At 41.0% G+C, this 17,447-nt stretch overlaps 1 protein-coding gene across 4 annotated transcripts in view; it reads right to left on the bottom strand.

The window, feature by feature from the left end:
- The window catches only part of col4a2 (collagen, type IV, alpha 2), a 78,491-nt gene that overhangs the window by 30,891 nt on the left and 30,153 nt on the right, over positions 1–17,447 (bottom strand). For all 4 annotated transcript variants that reach the window (XM_034694471.1, XM_034694470.1, XM_034694472.1 and 1 more), the window contains exon 5: positions 16,524–16,604. In XM_034694471.1, the coding sequence (XP_034550362.1) occupies positions 16,524–16,604 (81 nt within the window). The remainder of the gene's footprint in view (positions 1–16,523; positions 16,605–17,447) is intronic.

Here is a 17,447-nt window from a genome sequence, read left to right as displayed (position 1 = left end):
TTCATTGTTTAACTATATACTGTAGAAATCATGGATGTGTCCTCTGTAAAGTCACCCAAAGAGAGGCTTTGATTCCAAACAATGGCAGGCGCTATATTGGAAACACTTGCTCAGACTTAGGCTGTTTTCGAAACCGCCTACTCTACTAGCAGTACGTGCTGCTTTTTCTGAAATTCAGTATGTAGTATGTAGAATGTGAACAAAAACAAAATCTGCAGTATGCCAAAACTTCCCGGATGTAGTACGGATTCAGGAAAATTTCTCAATATGCAGCGGACCAGTCTCCCTTGGATACTGTTTCCCAAAATGCACAGCGCTAACGTTCCGCTTTTTCTTTTTTCTTCGTTTTTGACGGGGGGGCACTCAGTTTTTATCTGCTTTGAAAATTATTAAATTCCATATGAACCACTTCTTAACTTTTTAAATCATAAGTGGATGCTAAAGAAGCAGCTTCACTATCAGTTTGGCCGTTGTTTACTTCCACTTTCCGAAACCGGAAATCCAGCGACTCCTAGCCCAGCATACTGCAGAACAGATCCAACAGAACAGTCATACTACATACTAAATTCAAACACAGTATGTAGTATGCAGTACGTACTGCATACTACATTTCTAGGTAGTAATGAGCAGGCCGTTTCGAAAACAGCCTTACTCTCCATCAACCTAGAAACAGGCAAAGAGGTGGAGCTAAGCTGGACCTGTAGCCTGGCAAATAGTATCAACACACTCGCCTGTCAGTCAATTCAGCCAGCCCTAACTATGCAAATTCATGTATAACCCTTACCTCTTATTACATCTTAATGGAAAGGTCAAGTTAGACACTTGTTTTGTGGATATCTTAATTATTTAAAGAGAAACTAGACTAGTGAAAATATCTTGCTGACCACCAGGAATTTTCTTTTCAATTTATGTAGTGGTGTATCTGAGGGTGTGTTGGTATACCATGACATTACTGTTGGGTGCAGTTACAGGTGCAAATCAGTGATGCGACAACATATACAATTCACCCACAAACAGTCTGCTGTTATCATTTATATAACTTTTTAAATGTTCATTATTTAGGATGTTGGTCTTCATCCTCACTCTGACCCAAAACCATTTCTTTTCTTGATAAAACATGCTGATTAGTGACTGAGCTCATTCCTACAGTTGGATTCCATTAATGACATATTTGCTTACTTAAACCATTCATAACATTGCTTTTATGAAACAATCATGATGTGTGACCCATATCCAGAATTCTCTGAGAAAATTCCTCTTATAAAATGCACTAACCATAAACCCACTGCCCTCCCCCTCTGTGTATGTGGGTGTGTTTGTATTTCTCATTCCTGAAACACAAATCTATTAAAAGTCCCCCCTGCCTGACACCATAAATTTCATCTGGACCCAGACTGTCCCCGGGGGTGGACGGTTTTGAGAACGACCAGCTAACAACAGGATGGGAACACACAGCCCAGTGCGCAAACCTCTGACCTCAGAGGGGAATAAAAAACATCAGTAAACAACTGGCCGGAAGTACCCTCTGTTATTTTATCTGTCTGTCCTGAAAAACTGGGACAGCGGAGGACAGTCTGTGATTTTTTTTATGCAAAAAAAAATGAAAGAGTTACTGATTACACCATTAATTTAAAGATAAGGAGGGTCAGCAGAGATAAGAGATATGATCACAGGAAATAACAGAAATTAAAGCTTGGAGGCAAACAAGATAAAGTTGCAACAATAAGGGAAAATCCAATTAAATTATGTGAAATGATAGAAAGTAATAATGTAAAGCTTGAGTCAGACAGTCTGTCTTTAAATCATTGTCTCCCATATGAGATGCATTTAAACTGTGTCCTCAGGACACATGTTCACTCAATTACTGGCTTTTATACAAACTTTAACTCGCGATTCAAGACATATTTTACACGGAGCTTACAATTTATTTGTTTTCAGAGACTGGCTAAAATTTTGGAGATTTGCCCCAATGTGTTGTACATCATTTGTCTCCTTAGAAACAACACTGGAATCTAAACAGACAGGGTTGTGCTGAGGAAAGACTGCAGTGATGTCATCAGTGTGGGACAGGTCACTGACAGATACCTCTACAGAGACATCCTCACACCAGAGTGGGTGCACTTATTTTCATACAATGGTGAGACGCTTGCTGAGAATTTAAATTTGGGATGTTGAGGACGGTGGGTAAATCATGATCTGTGTGTTTGTGAGACTTATGAAGAGCCCGCTATCATGAAGATGGGAGAGAAGTGAAAAACAGGGTCACACTGTGCACCCTTCTGGATTCTTCACTGGGAGCACTCATGGTGCACTGCTTGTTTTTTTACATATGAAAGGAACAGAAAAAGAGGAATAGTATGGAAAGTTCATATCCTGCACATCCCCCTCTTCTGCAGATGTGGCCAATCACTGCATGAGATAAGTTACAACATTTATAGGACACAGCGTCCCAGGTTCCTGGGTCAGAAAGTTGGAGCAACAGGTGGTTTCACCAAAAAAATTAACTCTTTGTTTGAGATTCACTTACGTTTTTAGTGAACTCTTTTTTTCAGGAGTTCTGAACTAATCTACTTCCTGCACTGCAGAGGAAGTAAAATAAATAATGAAACTATAGAAAGAGGCAAACGCAAAGGAAAGAAAGTAAAAGAAAAGGAAGTAAAGAGAGAGAAAAAGGAAGGAAGATGAAGACAGAATTAAAGGGTGCATAAAAAAGATACATCAGGGAAATATAGAAGGGCTAGCGGAGGTCAAGATGGTGAGTCGTAGAACATTTAACTTCTGCCCTTTCTCTCAGACTCTCACAATCAGGCCCAGACACTTTGGTGGATTTGGTTCCACTACTCTGTGACCCGGCTCACATGTTTTCCTTGGATACATTTTTCTTCCACTCATTTCCTGAAGATCCGCATCCCTTCTGCATTATACCCAGGGGGAAACGGGGCTCAGTTCCCCTGGAGGGATGGAGAGGGGGATATCGGAGGTTAGAAGAGAGGCCTGAGGGGAACAAAGAGGGTCCTCAACTGGATGCCCTGAGGAGGAATCAGTCTGAATAAATAAACAGCTGTAGATGATGTTTATAAATCTATTAGAGTGTGTTTAGATCTCTTGGCTGAGGTCCAGGAGGTCAGGTTTCTGAAACTCTGGCTGGAGGGAAATGTTGTATTTGATGACCGCGAAGGACCGGAGCAGATATACAGGGATGCACTGGAAGTTACAGAAGAAGCTTAAAGGACATACAGGCTACAGGTGTAACCACAAAATGTGAAAAAGCAAAATCTAACGGATCTAACTGAAGTTTAACCGCCAGACAAATTAATGAAAATATTACTCACACCTGCTGCAGAAACAAATCCCTCTGACTCATCTGCTGAAAGTTTCTCATGTGCAAAGACAGAAAGATGAAGCAGAGGGATGAAGCACATGACATTCACACAAACATCTGTCATTTCTTGTCACTTGCTTTGTTTTTCATGGAGGGCCTGCTGCTCTTTTCTGTTTAGAATTTCAGGAACAGAGTGGTGTGGCCGCCTTGAGAAAAGTTTATGTTAGAATTAATGTGTTTAGACTCTTTGCTAATCATGCACGTTTGTCTTTTTCACCGAGCACATGCTCACACGTGTGCCAGAGATCTGACAGCTTCAAGACCAGAGAAAGCGCTAATGATCAATGGTTATACTAATGAGTGCGTGCGTGTGTGTGTGTGTGTGTGCGTGTGTGTGTGAGAGAGAGAGGGTCTGAATGTGTTGAGGGTGTGTGTGTTGAGGATCAAGACTCAAGGGGGGGATCCCAGGCAGCTTGAGAACAGAACAGCTTGGACCTCTGGCTATCCCAGGGGTCTCTGGGGCCGGACACCTGTGCTATTGCCTCACGTTAGAGGAATGAGACGTCCCAAGTCTGGGGTCCAAGCACACATGTGTCCAAACAAGACACAGCTGCAGCCTGCGTCTGTGTGTGTATGTGTGTGTATGTGACAAGTGAAATGTCTTAAATGAGGTGTTGCCCTCACCTCAGAGACCGACCACCTGTGTGCCTATATTGCGTGTCCATAACTGTCTGAGTCTATGTCTACACGTAATGAAGTCCATCATGGGTGTTGCCTCTATAATCCCTCAGTTACATTTATTGCTGAGATTATAATGTCATTACAGCTTCCATATAGTGGATCACCCAGTGCGGACTGACCTTATGTTTATAAAAGTCCACAAAGGGAAAGGTATGTATGTTTAATTAGAGTGTAGCTTTAAAGGTCATGGGAACTGGAAGTGTGAGAAAGCTGTGGTATATTGGTAACATAAGGGAATCAAAAAAACACAAAGGTTTATCGTCTGGGAACCTGGAACATCTGCATGGACTGATCGACCCACATTCCCATCTATCGACCCACACTATCAAAAGATCCATTAATGATGAATATAATTAATCGTAGCAGCCATGAACGCTGTTATATATTAAGATTTTTGAAACACCATAAAGAAGTGATTTACACATGCATAACAGTGAGCAGCAATGAGAAAATCCACGTCTGGAAACAGGATTTATATACAAATTCCCAGCTGTGATCTTGGCTCTGACTGACATGGATTGCAGCCAGTCACATTAGTTAAGGGGATACCTATGTAATCCTCAAGGCCTCACTCTGCACCCATCGATCCCACCCAGCTGGCCCAGCCCACAGGCCAATTTTGCCAGTCTGGAAAAGTTTTTCATTTCCCACATGGGATGCAACACCCACTGCCATTCCAGCTGCAGAGCACATTCCTTTATAGTTTGCAAGGGAGCAAATCAGGGCAGAGGTCTACGCATGTATGGATGTGGTTTGCTCGCTGAATCAATGCCTTCTGAGTTGAAAATCTCAGGTGTACATGTAAATCACATCATATCCTTATTCCGGAGAGAGGTAGAGGGCACTCTTTCGCCTTGACCTAGTAGAGGCCAATTACAAAACATTTAACAAAATGACAAAATTACAGATTGCTTTGCACATATTGCACCATCACCATGTGGGACCTTGTTCCTGGGAAAAATGTCTCCAGTGATAACATGTACTTCTTGGAAAAGTGGAATAAATATGTGTGGACTTGGATAAAATCTAATTGTTTCCTCTGCAGCAAGCCCCCAATGAACATTTCACAACAAGGCCTGATGGGGAACACATGGCGTTACTGTGGTGACCCACAACACTGGTCACATTTTTCCTACAACCCTGAGGACCCTCTTCATCGACCATAACGTTTCCTGACTGCCGTCTGTAAATCTTAGACGCATACTGTATCCACACAAGTTGGACATACAGTGTCCACAGCTTGCCCAGACTCAAGCATTTGATTGATGTGGAATATGTCGTGTGTGTCCGTGTGTTTGATTCAATAATAAAAGAGGGGGATTAATAGAACGATGAGGGAAATGGGCGAGACTTGTACAGGATCATAAAATCAGCCATATTTTATTGTTATTTCCTTGTTTTAATACTCCTCTGTGATCAGGGTTTAAGTGTGCGTAGGTTCAGAGTCCCATGAGGCAAGAACCTCCTAGCCTAAACATAAAGCAGGATATCCTTAGTTACACTTACACCATGTACTTCTGCTGATGATAACATAGTTAGGCTACAGATATTAACACAAGGTCAGTATTTTCTGCCTAAATACATGCAAGGCCGCACAAACATTGAATGTTTCTGCTGACGAAAGCTATGTCTAACAAATAATACGTTTTTTATATTCTCCCATCCACATACATCCCATCGGCCCAATCGATTAACAGCTCTAATCCACTCCCCTTTTAGTGAGTTCCCTACGCTAGTCAAGTTTCAGTTTGGCACATATTTTAAAACTTTTGCTTGTAATTCTAACCATCTGAAGAAAAAAAAATCCTATTTAAATTGTTAGCTTACTAAGCGAATGTTAACTAATATTAAAAATGTTGTCTCCCATATATATATATATATATATATATATATATATATATATTCAGTATACAGTATATGAAGTCCATATTGTCTGACACTGCTGGTGTGTAACCAACCAATAATGAGATGCTAACATTAGCCTTAAGCTAATTTGGAAAATACTATACCCTGTGTAACTTAGCCTCACCTTTATCCCCACAAATTAAGTTAGTCAATTGAATTTAGAAATTCTGGGTCAATATGCAACAGTAAGCTAGTTAGAGAGATCTGCTAATGTTTGCAACTGGCTTTTCAGCAGACAAAAATGTTGTTTTATCCATTCAAAAAACTTTTCAGAAATATATTCAATTAACAACAATAAGCTAATTAGCCGACCATGGTAATGTTTGCAGTTAATATTTTGATGGAAAAACATATGGCTTTATTTGTAACTTTCTCTCTTTCTTTTTTTACAAACTTTTCATGGTGCTCCAGATCTTAAATTAAAAGATCTGACACCTTCAGTTATTATTTTAACTGCGTGATAACACAAAAACTGGCTGTTCCAACACAAAAAGTGCCTTGCTATTGTGGCTAACCATGCTAGGATTAGTGCTGTCTGGCTAAAGGGTTCAACAAAGGACAAAAATTTTATTATAGAAGTACCTCATAATTTCCAGATCTTGAATTATTGTCTACACCCATGTATGTGTGTTCTTTGAGGTTTGCAGAGTACATGAGTGTCAGTGTGCGTGTGTGTCTTTTGAAAAGAGATGATCCTTTGTAACTCTGTTACAATGGTCCTCCTGTTCTCAAATGGCACCCATCGAGAGTGATCTGCTTTTATTGACTCTTAAAGCTGGACCACAGCTGGGTGCAGCACAGCAGGTCAAACTAGGCTTTGACAATACAGTAGAATTCCTTTTGACTGTTGATGCAGACAATGATGGCATCGACAAAGTATGTGATCTTGTGGTGCTCATTTTGTAAACTTTTTTTGTCTGAGTGCTGAAGTATATTTGTCATTTTGTTTGATGTCCTTTGAGGTTCAGCTAGGTGTAGTTTATCAAGATAGTAAACTAACATAGTTTAGGCTTTTCTGATGCTTTTTCAATAACAATGCTAGTTAAGACCATAGACTGTATAAATATGGACATAGTATCCGTGACGTCACCCATCTGTTCCTGAGAGCTGTTTTGGAGCAAATCGACGGCGGCAGCCATATTAGAAATGCGGAAGTCAAGCAGGCAGAGTGTGATGTAAAGAGGTGGAGTTTGAGCCTTGTAGCCAACAGCTATGTGTTCCCGTCCGGGAGTCAAGTCAGTCATGTCCTTATTTGGGCAAAAACTCGTAATCTTAATATCTTCTGAACCGTCACGTTAGAAAAAAATTCACTTCCCCGTACAGTGTGTGCTGATAGAGAAATCAGCGACGTAGAGCCAAGCCGTTTTTTTTAACCCGGCTGTAAACATGTTTATTAATGCTGTAAAGATCGTCTTATTTGAATTGGTGTCTATTTGGTTTTCGGTGTTTCCGCAGCCAGCCTCAAGCGGATTCTCGATGAATTGCAGTTTATAACACGTCCGCATGGGCTTCATAGTTTGAGACCGGAGGTTGCCGCTTGGTAAAGACTCATTGTACTGTATTTTAATGAACCAACAACAATGTATCTTTCTATTTCATACATCGCTTGTTTTAGCATCTTTCAGCACCTTGTTTTGGTTTTACTGCACATAGCTAATCAATGGTCTTGATTCAAATTCCCAAATTTAGTATGTGGTTTACAGATTCAGCAGAGAGCTGTTTTTGTAATAAAGAAACACTGTGATAACTGTCCAAGCTCAAGTAATAATTAAAAGCAACATTACCAACCAGTTTTAGTGCTTTCATTGGCAACACAGCCATGCTGGTGGAGACCAAAACAGAGTTACTACAAATAGTGTTTGTAACATGTTAAAAACATATTATGGTGATAATATATTAATGATGGACTGTTCCAAATTTGTTTTTAATGTTTGGGTACTCTGTTACATTGCCAAATGTATTTTGGTTATTAATATGATACTTACTTATCTGTATCCACTGTATGGATATTTCAGAATCTAGGAGGAGTAGAAAAACAAACCATAAACAGTGTGTGAGGTGTGGAGATTTTACAAGCTAGTTAACTGTTTTTTTTCTTCTGGGCATGACTTCAATGCCCCGTTAATTTTAAACAGCTTCACACCATGTCTGAGATATCTTTAAAACCAGAAGGTTCACAACAACCGCTACCATTGCCATTACAAACCAAAGCAGCTGGCTACTGTCTGTTAGTCTGAGCGTCTCCCCAGACTTTTCCTACAGCTCCCCTGCTTTAATTTTCACACAAGGACAAAGCATGCCAGAGATCCCCACTGAATTCTCCATTCTAACAACCTTCAGAAAAGAAAATCCTCCTGTCCAAGAGTTTAAGTGATAGCAGCAGGTTTCAGCTTCCATCAACTCCCTTCCACTCCTACACACGCATCCTTTTTTCATCATTCTTCCATAGTTGGTAGCTGGTTCATAGCAGGCGTGAGGTCATGGTCAGGGGAGAGGGACTTGAGGGAATGGAGGCGACTGATTACAGGTTTTGTTAAATTATTATTATTATTTTATTTAACTATATAACCAGGAGAAAAAAACACATTGAGATTGAAAATCTCATTTGCAAGTGTGTCCTGGCCAAGATCAGCAGCAGCACATTCTAGAAAAGTTACAGACAAACAACACACAATTCTAAAACATTCCAACTTATCATGGGTTTCAGAACAAAAGTCATCAGTCAAAGCATCTACAAATTGAAGCATCTTACTCAAGAGCCTTCAGTCTGCTTTTAAAAACATTTAAAGAGACAAGCTCACTCAAACCCAGGTTCTCCTGCAGCAGGTTCCAGGCATCTAAAACTTACCCATTTCAAGACACACTCTTGGGACTGAAAGCAAAAGCAAGTTTTGAGAGCGGAGACTGTAGCTTCCAGTATTTTCTAAATGAATAAAATGGCATAAATACGCGGGAAGCAAGTTAAGAATCGCCTTATATACAAGGACATGCCAGGGTAGACAATGCAGTACAGCCAACTAAAATAATGTAACTGCCATCTCATATCATGTCTTCCATAAATGTGAATCTACAAAAGGCTCCTTTTATTGCCTGTAAATCAGCTCAATGACTTACCCCTCATCCTTAGGACCAGCTTCTCTCAGAAGAGACAAATCATGTTTGATCAAAGCTAACAAAAACTGATGGAAGTGTAGCTCTAATCAGAGGAGCCCAACCTGATTTACGCTCAAGGGTTGCACAGAGTTCATTTTAGTCTAACAAAGGAGCAGAGTGGGGGATTTTCTGAGGTAAAAGTATGCTTCAAAGGTGAACATATTTGTGCTCTCACCATGAATGTCATGCATTTCTGAAAGTCTAAAGTCTAAAGGTTATACTCCAAACAAAGCCAGAACCTTCAACCCACCAGAACCTTTTTTTCTTCCTGGGCTCTTTGATTCTACAGCATTCCTATCTGTGACGGCATCCTGTCTCTGAAGACACAGGGAAGTCCATGACAGTAATGTGCACTGGATTCAGAGTGAAGGTACAGACTTGTTTTCATGGAACAAGGAAATCTTCGCCATTTATAGCTGCAGCAGAACACACAGAGGATCTTGTTCCCACAAAAAAACAGAGACTGTCTGCATTAAAAAAAGATCAGTGGACTGTCATTGTGCTCAGCTTCCTGAGACGTGTGTCATTTCCTGCTCTGGATCAGCTGTAGAGGGTTTCCCATGCTGGGGAGGACAGCATCTCTATAGCTGCACAGTATCTACAAAGTTTGTCCTAACATGTCCCTCTGTTTCTCTCTCTGTATTTTTTCATCTTTCCTGTCTTTCAGTGTCCTCTATACAGGATGGGGCTCTTCAAACCCAAGTTTCTTTTTCTGAATAAAACCTGGCGCCACTCCCCATTTCTGAGAACTGAAAAGGAAAAAAATCACAGCACAAAAGACAGCATTCATCTGCTTAGCATGTTTTCTGGTGAGGACGCAGGGTGTCTTGTGCTCACTTTCTCATGCTGCCCTAGTTTTCATAATTAGGAGATCACAATCTGCTTTGTTTTACAACACCACCTAGCTCTCGCAGGACCTCGGATTCGTATCCCTGTAATTGACCACACCTGACCGCCCACGTCTTGTAAACAACCTTGGATTTTTTATGTGAGGTAATTCTTGTTACTACATTTTGGGGTGTTTGTTCTCCTTGTTTATTATGGATCTAAGGAGAATCATAGTAATAACGGAAAAACACATTAAAGACGTTTTGAAGTGCGTTGAGTTTGATATTTTTCTGCAAGCCTGCGATGTGTTTACTTCCAAAGGAGTGGGTGGTAAAGCTAGAGAGAGTCGAGAGTTGGCCTGCCTAATCTCTGCTCCCCCCTCCAAATAGAAAACCCATTACATTAATGTATTTAGTTCCAACAATCAGTTTCATTCTTCCACTCGCTCTCTCACATCATCTCTGTCTCTTTTTACACTCATCAGTGTCTCACTTTACTGCTCGTTCTCAATTCTAGGGAAAACAAGCCATTTGAATCTTGGCATTAATTCATAAAGTACCTCATGTGACCCCTTTTCCATGGCAACATAACTCATGTCCCCGTCCTCCATGCATTACCACAAGGGATGTCAACAACTAATCGAGTAAGGAGTAACTGATTCTGAAGAACACATCTTTTCTGTTTTTCCACCAAATAGAGATGAAAATGGTCTCATGTTCCATTCAGCTAACATTTAGAGCATTTTTCAATGTGAACAGACTGGCCAAGACAGAAACATCAGTGCCTTTTGATCCCAACTCACTCCCAATTATTTGGACATGCTTATTTTCCCAGTGAGATCAAGTAGGCAGAGAACTGGAAGCTGCAAGTCTGAAATAATTTTCTGTCCAGTTCTCTTGTTGCAGCAATTCCATATTTAGTGTTTTGAGCCTTGCTCTAAATTACCCCGTGTCCATGGTGATTATTCTTATGAGCCTGCTCATGTTGATATCAGCTTGTTAACCTCTTTGTATGCGTCAATATGCTCTGTCATGCTTTGCTATGCAACAATGTCAGTTCAATGCATATTGTTGCTGTGGAAAATATTTATTTGAGATGGATAAACTCCACTCTATTGTTTTTGTCACAATAGGTCTTCAACCCCCATTCTTGTATGAGATTGTTGGTAAAAGTTGCTTGAGAGTCTGTGTTGGTCACCACCCAGGAGCCTGTAGTTCTTATCCTGCAGAGGGCGAACAATGAAGTCCAGAGCGAGGGCTCGTGACCACAACTAGAGGAAAGTTATTGATAATATCTCTTTAAACCTGTGTTAATGGAGTTCTTCAGCCAATTGTGTGCGGCCGAACAAACTGAAACCATAGACTGTGTAAAATCATAAAAAAAATGGAACGCAGTCACAGTTACCCCTTTTCGACCGAGGAAGTTTCAGGGCCGCTTCGGAGCCGCCGCTCAATTGAGAACCGTTTTTTCGTGTTTAGACTGCGAGTGAACCGACTCCCGGCCGGGAAAACTGGTTCCAGAGCAGCTCCAACTCTTTGCTGGCCTAGAACCGCAAACCGCTTACATCAGGGGCGAGGCGCGGAGTTGCCGTGATCAAAAACGCAAACCAAACGTGTTTCCGCAATTGACCTGCAGTGAAAAAATAAAAGGAGACTAATGGATTCCAAGGCAAAGCAGTGGTCAGTGGTCAAGTTTGCGCTAGTGCTGCTGGGAATAGCGGTCACGTAATCTGACGTCATGACGTGCCTCTTCTACGGGCTCTAGCGGGTGGAAAAACAAACGGGTGCTGTGTTGGTTCGCGAGTTCAACCAGCTCCGAACCAGCGCGAGCACCAGCCCGGAAATACAACCTGGTTTGTGTTGCTCGAAAAAAGGGTAAGTGAGGTGTTTCTAAGGTGTTATGAAGCCCAAAGTTGGCGATCACAATATTGGAAATGCTGAGTTCAGACATCTGTAGACAGCTGTGGTTCATTGGTAGTGTGGGTCGCCTCTCAATCAGAGGGTTGGCGGTTCAATCCCAGCTACAGCAGTCACATGCTGATGTTTCCTTGGGCATGACATTGAGCCCCACATTGCTTCCGGTGGCATGGTCAGCAGTGTGTGAATGTGTATGAATTAGATTAGGTAATACATATGGTCCCTTAACATTCTTAGCAGCCTCTGCCATCAGTGAGTGAATGGGTGAATGTGAAGTGCTTTGAGTGGTCAAGAATACTAGAAAAGCGCTATATTAGTACAAGTCCATTTACCCTTTGCCATTTGCCTCTGTGGTGGCCACAGTCATGCCCCTTGTTATGCTGGTGAGTAGACTCTAAAGGATCTTCACTTTCCTATCGGCGTCAGTGTTTGTTGCATCATTGTAGATTGCTGTAGTTTTTATACACATCCAGATACAGAAGGACTTTTATTTACAGCTTAATTTCAGACCACCCAATGAATGTAAGTCCGACATTCACGATCCTTTAATCTGTTTAGATTTAGTCTGCAACAACCCATGAAGGAAACTCTGGTTCTTAGGCTGCTAAATGATCCGTTGTTCACTGGCAGTCCCCTCCTTTGTATGTCTTACAGTGTTGACAAAATCTTGACACTTAGGCCTGCATGTATCCATTAACAACCATCACCTAATCCCTGCAGCTGTGTCAAGTCCCCGCCAATCCAGACAGATGTGCGGGACCAGTTTGACTCATTCACTGAGGCGCTCATCACCATGGCTGTCCTCAGGGAAGAGATTTGGAAGGAAATGAGATGAAGGAGGGACATCTGTGAGAATCCATCTTCTTTTCCATGGGATTCACAAACAAGTTGGGGGAATTGTTTTGGATCAAAAAGGTATAAGATCCCGAGGCGTTGGAAAATTAACAAGATAAATATGCGTACAATGAGTCAGAGTCAACAAGTGAAGGACAAATACCAAGAACATTTCTGATGCCTGGCTTCCTAGAGAGTACAAGATGATCTCCAAGTACAAAAAGTACAAGAGTCAAAACCCTGTTTGCAAGAAATGTTTTTATAGTTCAGATTCAGCACATCAGATGTATAAAGTTTGTTGGACCTGTGAGCTGAGTATGTTTTTCCTCCGAATTTGTCCTGTTTTTACAGACAAACGCCAATCATTTCAAAGGTCTGACTAGTGATAAAGTTCATCACTGGCTTGTTCACTTTGTCTCTGCATGATCAAAATCCCTGCCTTCACATCAGAGAGAGATGCAGAGAAGGGGCGTAGTGTGCTGACCCTCTGATCAGACTTTTGCATCCGTTAGAATGTGGAATGTAGAACTTCCTCTCTCCGTCTCTTGACGCCTCCAAACAGGGTTTCCTGCATCCACACGAAGCGTGCGGGTCAAAGGTCGGCCCTACTGTAAAGTCAATCTGGTGAATTCATGCCAAAGTCCAGCTGCTAGACATTCCTGCCCATTCCTTTCCTCACCACTGTGTTCCTTAAAAATGTCTCCCTACGGATCTCCGCTTACTGTAAGACGGGGAGTTTTTAAAGAGTTAATTTTAAGTCCTTGAGTTTCCCACATCACACGACCAAGCTGACACATTTATGGTTCCTGTTAGCGCTCTTTACAAGATAAGAGAAACAATGGAAGCAGCAGTTTGGGCTCGGGAGGAATGTCCATGCACAAAAAGGAGAATAACTTGAAAGCCATGTTTTAAATGGGCGCCACTGGTCTAAGCATGCGCCCCATGTACAGAGGTTTTAGCCCTTGTTGCAGAGGTTGCAGGTTCGATTCCAGCCTTGCATGTCCTGCATGTCCTCCCCCTCTCTCTGCTTCCCACATTTCCTGTCTCTATCCAGCTGTCCTGTCCATTAAAGGGGAAAATGCCGAAAAATATAGCTTGGAAATAAAAAAACAACACTAAATATGGATGACATGTTTTCAAAATATTACATTAATAAATCTATTTTCTAAAATGTACCCACCAAGCAGGAATAAAGGGGGAAAGCACTTAACACGACAAAGAGCAAAAACTATCCGGCCATCATGTTCTGTTTATTGTTTGAATCTTGAAGGAACTATACTTGCAAAATATTTTGGAGAAATTTAAGTAAAACACAGATTTTTTAAAAGTACTTATGTTGCCCTAAAAACCTCTTCTCTGAGTCCATATTTAAAGTATATTGGATGCTTTTCAAGTTTTCAAAGTTTTAGATAAAAACCTGAAGGACTTTGTGGATATTTTCTGAAAAAGTACTTCTGTGTGATTCTGACTGATATCACACACAGGAAACCCCCCAGTCTCAGCTACTATCTGATGATCACAGCAGCACGTGTGTGGAGCATAAAGCAGCTCGTGCGAAGCCCCGGCCACTCACCCTAAGCTTTTTATCTCAAAAATGTTTAGTCTGTGTCTGCCTCCTGATTTCACACCCGTTTGTCTCTCCGTCTTTTTTCTGTCTTTCATTTCTCTCCTAATGGGTCTCCCACTCCCCAAACACTCCTTCCACTCTGACCTCCTCCTTGACAGAGGTTAATGGTGTGAATTTCATCACTGAAACTGTACCAAAGTGTGATAAGTATTTCAAGTTAATGAGTTCCAGCTGTGCAGTTTATCCATATGGCTGAATGCTCATGTCAGACGCAGGCATTCTTATAGACCATAACTCACTTACATTGCATTGTTGTGATACGTAAATCTGCAACTTCAGACCATGATCACGTAGGATGCTATGATGAACGATTAGGCTCACGGGGGTGTAAATAATTTTAGATTCTCCAACTCTGTCTGAGGCACTATGCCCAAAGCTCATTCCTTCAAAGCCAAATACGTTAATAAACATTCTTTCTTTTTAAGAAAATGGTGATTTCATCAGCTAAATCTGTTGGGTGATGTAGTTTTTAGCAAGCTCGCCTTGTATGGAATAAATGTTGAACTTATTAGGGACTGTTTTCTGCAGGGGATGGAAAAATGCCAAACGGTGCATATCTGAGAATATACTAGGGATGTGCATGATTGTTCGCCATTGCTTGCTGGCACTTAAATTGGTTGGTTGCTTCATTGTAGATGTTCCTTATTTCGAAAAAAAATAAAATTCCTTACTTATTTTTGTGCATTGCCTTTACACTGCTTGGCAGTACCTGCACCCAAATTGACTTGAAGCACTTTGTTACTCTTACTGATCTTGTTTCCTCTTGTCTAGATCTTTGCTTGTGTTGTTCTTGTTCTCGTATGTACGTCGCTTTGGATAAAAGCGTCTGCTAAATGACATTGTAACACCAAAACTACTGCCAGTTAAATGCTGTGTCTAAGCCATGGTGCAGGCCTCTGACACTACCCAGAGCTGTAGCTCCGGTTTAATGAGCCAGCTCTCTCTGCTACTCGCAAGTAATCAAGAGCAGTAGAAGGGTGATAGATTGTTCTAAAAACGAGATGAGGCTGTGTCTAGGCTGTGTCAGGTTAAACAGGCACAGTCACTCAACTGGAGCAACGCAGATATTAACCTGCAAGGACGACTGCAGGCTGGTGGTGCTAGCATCGTTATGTGAGGTCATACTCTGCAAACAGACATTGTGTTGGTTAGTCTTAAAGACAAGTAGACTAGTCTGGATTTGAATTCCTGTTAAACATACTTTGAAGTTAGTGAACATTTCTAGAATATATACCAACACTGTCAATTCTCATCAGAAGACGCCAAATAAAGTATTTTTTATTGGATTTGTTGAAATATCAAAAACATTTAGAATGACACCAACCTCTATGTTTTAACCCTCCTTTTATGTTTGTTTTTTTCTGGATCAGTAATAATGTTCCAGGGTCAATTTGACCTGGGGCATATTCAATTATCCAAAAGTGTCAGAACCCAAAAAAACATTTTTTTAAATCTGATTTTTAAGTCCATTACTAACCATTTAAATCAAGATTTGGTCCATTGGTGTTCTTTAATTATCACAGATCATGGTTCAATGAGGATAACTCACTTGTTTTTCATTACAATTAATGTTAAAACTTTTGTAAATGTAGATTGGAAAGCCCTTAATATGAATACAACAGTTTTACAAGACATAGATTTTTGTTTATTATATTTTACATTTTGAATTTTTTTATTTTTTATGAAGTGATGTTGATAAATTAACACGACACCTTTTCTGTCACATGCTGCCCAGATTTTTATGCTGCATTTAGCTGGTTTGGAAGGCATATATTGCCTGAAATAGACTTTAAAAAGGGTCAATTAGACCTGCAACCTAACAGGAGGGTTAAGAACAGGATGTGGGGCCATTTCTAAAAAGTGATATATCATACAGGGAAATAATAGAATCTATTATGTCTGCTGCCAGCTCTGTTATTGTTTTTTCAAACTGTGATAAAATGTTGAGCTTTGTAAATCTTGAAGTGCTACAATCTGAAACAGTCAAGGGGAAGGCATGCACTCTCAGAAGCCAAGTTTCATAATTTGTAGGGGCATTTCAAAAGCATCCGATGTGATCATGGCCTTATTTGGTGCTGCAGACTGAAATCCAAGAGGAAAAGTAAGCTAACAGAGAGGTCAAGAAAGAGAGAGAGGGAGAAACAGACTTTATAAAGCTGTTCTGGACTGTACAGTAAAGGCACAATAGGCGACTTACCCTGGCTCCCTTCTCTGGGAAACATTTACATCCTCCGCTGCAGTCTCTTCCTCCACAGGGGCCGCTGTGCTTCTTCCCGCCCTGTCAGAAGCAAAACAGACAACAAGAAAGTTAGCTCATGGTTGTTGCAGGTTAGGGTATAGATGTCAAATTAGCATCAAACAGCAACATTTTAGAGTCTATTCAATACATAAAAACACAGCATAGATTTGTGTCCATGTGTTGTTGCATTCTCTCCTCTTTGTGCGTCAGACAGGACGCAGTGTGGGGTAAATTGTTGAGCACTGTAGGTGTCACTGGCTGTGTTTGTGTACACTGTGGTTTATGAATGCATTAGTTGTTTGTGTTTGCAGCTCTGTTGCAAGAGTGTTGAAGATTGCTGCAGCGTTGTCTGCTCTGTTGTGTAAATCTGTCTGGTTTACAGAAGGATGTTTTCAATGTGGTTCGTATGACTCATGATCCAGACAGAAAGGACAGCCATGTGAAAATGGAAATCCTATTCAACAGAGGGGCTGGGTCCGGACTCTGGTGGGGGGACAATCTGTCTTTGAATGTCTGCATACCGACAAAACCACCCACCATCACAGGCCAGTGTGTGCTAGATGCGACACAAGCACACACACACACCAAGAAAAAGTCAGTGTGGATATGGTGCGATCAAAGAAAGCTTTTACAAAAATGGGGTTTCCCAACTCGCAGGTCAAAGGTGATGTGACCCTACAGTAGCTGAGATAGCTGGTGACATTGTAAAGAAAGAATGAAGTCTTTAAGAACTTCTGTTTTTATGTGGTGTCCCAAAGAAATCCAAGTTTAAGGTTTTGCCTTTAGGGTCTCGTGGAGAAAAGAAAAGAAGAAAAGCCTGCACTTTTACTCAATGTCACAAAAAGTTTAATTATAACAATGTTTTGATGCTATAGTCTTTGT

This window comes from Notolabrus celidotus, chromosome 10, assembly GCF_009762535.1.
Source record: "Notolabrus celidotus isolate fNotCel1 chromosome 10, fNotCel1.pri, whole genome shotgun sequence".
NCBI classification, from domain to species: Eukaryota; Metazoa; Chordata; class Actinopteri; order Labriformes; family Labridae; genus Notolabrus; species Notolabrus celidotus.
The sequence above is the reverse complement of the archived record's forward strand: the minus strand, read 5'-3'. Positions and strand labels throughout refer to the sequence as shown.